This window comes from Solanum pennellii, chromosome 4 (assembly GCF_001406875.1).
Source record: "Solanum pennellii chromosome 4, SPENNV200".
Classification (NCBI taxonomy): Eukaryota; Viridiplantae; Streptophyta; class Magnoliopsida; order Solanales; family Solanaceae; genus Solanum; species Solanum pennellii.
This window is the reverse complement of record NC_028640.1, coordinates 18,679,213-18,685,212: the sequence shown is the minus strand read 5'-3', so window position 1 is coordinate 18,685,212 and position 6,000 is coordinate 18,679,213. Positions and strand designations below refer to the sequence as shown.

At 34.8% G+C, this 6,000-nt stretch overlaps 1 protein-coding gene across 1 annotated transcript in view; it reads right to left on the bottom strand.

Moving 5' to 3' along the window:
* Positions 1–758: 758 nt before the first annotated feature.
* The window catches only part of LOC107018141 (endoplasmic reticulum metallopeptidase 1), a 29,678-nt gene continuing 24,436 nt past the window's right edge, over positions 759–6,000 (bottom strand). The window contains exons 10-12 of the mRNA XM_015218531.2: positions 4,505–4,617; positions 3,062–3,419; positions 759–1,283 (exon numbers count right to left, since the gene is read on the bottom strand). Coding sequence (XP_015074017.1) covers positions 976–1,283; positions 3,062–3,419; positions 4,505–4,617 — 779 coding nt within the window. The 3' untranslated portion in view covers positions 759–975. The remainder of the gene's footprint in view (positions 1,284–3,061; positions 3,420–4,504; positions 4,618–6,000) is intronic.

Here is a 6,000-nt window from a genome sequence, read left to right as displayed (position 1 = left end):
TTAGACACTTTTATATATATATATATATATATATATATATATATATATATGTATATATATATAGTCAACACACAATTTTGTTATTTTCCCAATGTTATAAAGGCTTTTCACCTATTATTTCACTTTGATCTAGGATTTTTATATGTTATTTAAGTCTTGTTGGTTTTTTATTTGTCCTATTTTCTGAATTCCTGTTTTAAAATTATATAATTTTGTTGCCATTCTATTAAGACATAATTTTTATCTAACTCATCTAAATCTTCTAACTCTTCTATTTCTAATAAATTTTCAGATACTATATTACAACCTATTTTACTGTATGCTGAATTATTTTCACAATCATCATAACATTTTTCTTTTAATTTGTGTTTTATTTTATATATATAATCTAACAGAACACTATTGAGGTGGAATGGAACAAGGAGTAGGGGTTGTGGAGTGGTCAAGGGGTGAGGGTTTGGAGAATTGGGTGGATGGGTGGGGAAGAGACAATATATCTCGAATGCCACTTCTGCAACTTGTTTTCCATACTTCCATAGGGAAATTTTATTTCCCAATTTTTAAGGTACAAGAGAACATTTTCCATTTTGACCAACCAATCATATAAAAGTTGAAAAAATTTCCAACCATACAAAACACACCTTAAGTTCTAATTTGGTTTAGCTGATTGATAGATAATCGAGACAATTGGTGAGATGGAAGTGTTCGCACTCAGCAGCAAGCAGAAAATTGAATTCAGAAGATGGATTTGATAAAGGTTGAAGTTTTGAATGCAATTTTTAGGCTGATTTGATATAGATTGAAGTTTTGAATGCAATTTTTAGGCTGTTATATGTTCAAACATTTACTCTGGCATACAAAAATAACCATGAGCACCTGTTGTAATTTGTTACCAGTGAAGCACTACAGCCACCATATCGAAGTCTTGTAGGCTGTAGCTACTCTGCTTTATGTCCAGTAAAAGTTGCAGTAACCCTAAAAATCAACAGGTAAACTAGTCAAGAAAGCTAATGTAAGAGGAGACGTGGACTTCCCGAACAAAGAACACCACTGAGGAAGCTTCCCAAGTACTGTTTCAGTTGGGGAAGTTATTCTATCAACATCTGTCCGTAGTTTTAGCAAAGGTTGCTTGGTGTTGCTATCCTTCTTGTGAGTTTGATTGTTGGCCCAGAAAAGAGTCAGACTGAATTTCCTTGGTGCCTTGTTCCCTCCTGAAAACTGAATTATGTGCCATGAGTCTGCATTGCTCTTGTCACCAATTGGAACCAACTCCTCAGGACCGTCTGCACCAACGTCAATCCCACAAAATAGGGGAAACAAAAGATCAGAACAACACTGGAAAGAAATCCATTCTTACACAAGCTTTTAATAATATAGCCGTAATTTGTCATTAGGCGCGACTATATCCACTAAAGAAAGAACATATCCATTATTCACGACTGAGTCAGTACTCAGAAGCTTTATAGACAAACCAAAATTCTCTCCACCAATTGTCCTAGCTCATATCTTTTTCCTTCCCTTCTAGATCTATACAAGTCAATAAAGTAGTTGTCTCTCTCAACAATTATGTGCATGATTCAAACAAAGGTCACAAACACCCCCTCCCCCTATGTATACCACTAAATGTAATTTTCTCAACTTATTTTGCAAACTTGTTGCCTCATCTAGTCCTGCAAAACAATGTGGTCTAGAGAGCATCATGAGAGGCATTAACGACCTCAGCCACCCAATAGAACCATTTCTAGTGAGCATTGTTTTTTAGTGTGTAAAGCAACCAGGCTACATGGACCAAGTCTAATACCTGTTCTGCCATGCATTTAAGTTAGCATGAGCAATTTTAACTCCAAGAGAAACTAAGAACTAGTAATGGAATCTTCCTTGGCACAATGCACAACTTGAGCACAACAAAATTCACTAAATTGTTTCTAATAAGTCAAGAAGACTACGTAAAATATCTACCTTTAAATTCTGACTGGAGATATCAAAAAGTGGAAATAGTTTGATACGAGCACAAAGTCAGACCAGGCTAGAATTATAGAATTAACAGAAGCAAATCCCCAAAAACTTTTGATTAGCATGATAAGATACTAGCAAGGCCTCAAGTAGAATCTTAATCTTGTCAAGATGGAAAATGAAAATAAAACAGACCAACTTATTAATTTCATGCAACCTCTGTAAGAACCTAGTCATCTATCTACAAGAGTATAAAGAAGAACAATGATAAAAATCTTTGTGACCTTTTTAGGTGAAGGGCAAAAGCCTGATGAAGGTCCATGATATCTCAGGCATATGAAGAACTTACTTAGTCCAGATAAAAAGATTTCTTTTTAAAAAAAGGGTGGGTCAAAGGTGAATCATCTCTCCAAATAGACTAACCTATAAAAACTGTGTTAAACAATGAACTGTGGAACAACATGGGAAAAGCATGATCAGAAAGAAGTCAAGGAAAGAAGTTTCTAGTGTGTATTAGCCTTGTTGAATAGGAATCAATGTTGTCAAAGACGCGCTTAAGCCCTGAAGCGAAGCGTAGAACATGTTGAGTGCTTCGCCTCGCTTAATGTGTGCTCATTGTCATCATCAAGGCTAAAAGTCATACTTTTCCATGCCAATAAGCGTCTCCTAGGAGGAGGCACTAAACAATTAATATTTCACGCTACCGCAAAAAAAAACAATTTCTTTGTTCATATATTTGTTATTCATGCATATTATTATTAGTCTTGGACTAAACATATATATTTGTATTTTTTTCTCCATTTGTGCCTTTTCATTAAAGCCCATACTTTTTTTTGTGCTTAACACCCAACGGACCTTAGAGCCTTGTTGAACTTCTCGCTTTTGATAGACTGATAGGATAGTTCTATGGAAAAGCATTTTTCACCATGTAACTGAATCTTTTTTTGCGATCCATGTTCTTGGGAGAACTATTCAAGACAATTCACAAGGAGAGAGAAATGTAGGCCTCTGAAACTCCCAAAATTTGACAGCTAGTGAACTGAAATAATGTATCTGAGCAAGTAGATAAGAAAATGTAATGACAACCTTCACGAGTATTTGTAAGTACCTTTCAACTGGAAATCCTCGACTTCATCAGTGTTGATACCCAGAGTCCAGCGTGTGGAAAGTTTAGTGTCAATGGATACATGAGTTACTCTATTGTCACCCTTGATATCATTCTCAACATGAATCAGAGGAATATCTGTCTCATGCCAGCCAATATTAGCATTTTTGTCACTCCAACAACCATACTTGACCGAAAATGTTACAAAATCAAGAGGCTTAACAGTGCCGCAAGTAAATCCTTCTCCAATCTGTTCAACTTCCTTAACTAGATTTCCTGGAGTAGTTGAAAATAAAGAAATGTAAGAGGCTGGCTCTTGCTTTTTGCCATTGGCTCCTGCCATATCTACAACATGCACAACCTGAAAACAATAGTTCAAATAGTCATCAGATTTTCACATGGTATCTATTCAAAATTCAATATCATTTTTATTTTAAGGAGAGTTGGACAACAAACTAGAGAAATATTTAATGTTTTGCAAGCTACTTTTGCTAAGGTTATAAGTATGTCCCGTGCAGAACTTTTGAAGTAATATACTCCTCACATATTCACATGGTGGAGTATGACTATGCACAAAGAGTTTATCCAATTTAAAATGATTTTGTGTATTATATCGTAACCGTAAGGAGATAGGGACTCCAGGCGCAGCAGTAGAAAAAGTCACTCAGTGAATAGGTGGATCATACACTTGAAAGACAGGAAGAGGGGCACGCCTGACCCTTTTGTTAGTATTCAACTGCTGAAAGAGTGAAGTCTAGAGAGTCCAGCAAACGTACGGTCGTGTTGCTCTCTCCTTTTCCAGTACAGTTGCCAAATCTCTCTAATTCTGTTGTGATGAGGTAAAACTAAAAAATGAAAAATATAGACTAAATCCATTTAATTCCCCTTCATTTATGATAACCTAATGCCGTGGAGGGGCCTCGTCCTATTTTAGCTCTTATACATGGTGCTAAAATGGTAGCAGCGAGTGTTTTTCTTGTATCTCAGCTTAGAATATTAAAACAATAGGGAAGTTAGTGTGATAAGGAAGATATGAAACAATCAAACAATATAATTAATAATCAGTGGACATTGATTATTTCATTAATGAAAGCACAAAAAACAAATTGGAGCATCTCACTGTTCTTCCAACTTCTTTTTGATGAAGATAATTATTTTTTGATATGACGGGAACAACCCCTGATCTATAGTGTATACAAGTAGAGAATCCTACATAAAGTTGACTCTTTATACACGATGCTTCCAATCATCAGCACTGACTGGATATCATGATTCTTCAAACTTGTGGATAAACCAAGGTAAAAAATTGGCACCTTAAATGTGTTCAATATATTACTCCTACTCATTCAATTAAAACTGATGGATAAGGCTAAGCTGAGTTGTCATTCAAAATCAGGATTTGTTATGTTGCATTTTGCATGGAAGATTGATATTTCATCAACTTACGTTTACAGCTCGGGCAGTATCTTCAGTAAATGGTGGAACAACACCTAGTTGAATCACGGTGAGCGAGATGCCAAACAGAAGACAGGTCGTTATGATAAGTGGCACCTTTGCACCTGAAACTCAAAATGAGATTTTGATTTAAAGTTATGCATCACATACCAAATAATAGCCACACCTAGGTATTTCTATGTGATTTTAGTTGCACTTGCTGAAAATTAAGTAATTAACTTTAGATGAGATTCTTGTCAGTCGTGTGGTCTTCTTGCAACTGTTTCAATGGAGGAAGGGGGATAACTAGCTGGATCTTGTAACAAAATCCTGGTGATTATTTGTTGGATTATGATAGTAATTTGTTTTTGGATACTGCTAATTTAAAGGCTATAACATGCCACTGTTCAATTCTAAATATGAGGTTAAGTTTCTTCTTGGTATTGAATCAAATAAACATGTGCCTTAGGTTCTAAACCCTTGCTTGATGAAACACCAATACAGGCAAGACCTATAAGAGTATGAGGATCAAGAGTGAAATGACACATAGACAGCAGTCAAGATCCTAATGAAATTCTGATTCCAATAGAAAGCAAAACAATATGCTAAATCTTGGTAGAGAAAATAAAGTGCATTTTAAACATAGACTGGGATATAAACAGAAGCTATCAAATATACGAAAAAGCAACTAATTTTACACCAGACTGAGTTGTTATTTGGAACCAAACTTTATCCAAGATGTGCTGCACACTTAACCACTCTAAAGCATTTCAAGTCCTGTGTATCACTTCAATACAATTAAATCACCCACAGAACCAAAAGAAATCTGAGATTATTTTTAACTTAGAAACATGATTATCCATTCAGCTTTTTACTTGAACCAACATTCAAGGAATATAATTAACAGAGTGCCTCACGAAAAATACCACAACCATTGAGTGTTTAGTTATTTAGGTCTCATTTGTTTGCACTATAAGAAGGGTCTTAATCTTAATCATTTAAGGGCCTATTTGGAAAGTCACCAATAATTGGAATTGAGTGTAATTACACAGTCTGGCATGAATGTTTGGCCAAGTAATTACTTGGTTAGCAGGGAATTGAGTGTAATTGGGAGGGAGTAATTATACGGTGTAGTTACAAGGTTACTTCCTAATTTCTTCCAAACACACACTAAATCTCTTTTTCTTTTACGTCTGAATCGTAATAAGTCATGTTAAAGAATATGAGTAGTATATATATAATAGGCATATATATAAAATACTATATTATTAGTATTTATTGGTTTTAATGTCTTTCCTTGGATAGAATCATTGTATAAGTATAAACTCATTACATATTCATGAATAAAGTGTATCGACTTCCACCATTGAATTACATATTCTAATCATTAAGTGAGTTTGTGTTTTTTTATTTTACAATCATCTCATGGGTCTGAAAAGATCTGAGAAATTAAAATAACAATTCATTAATACTCCATCCGTTCATCACTGTCCGCCACCACCATCATT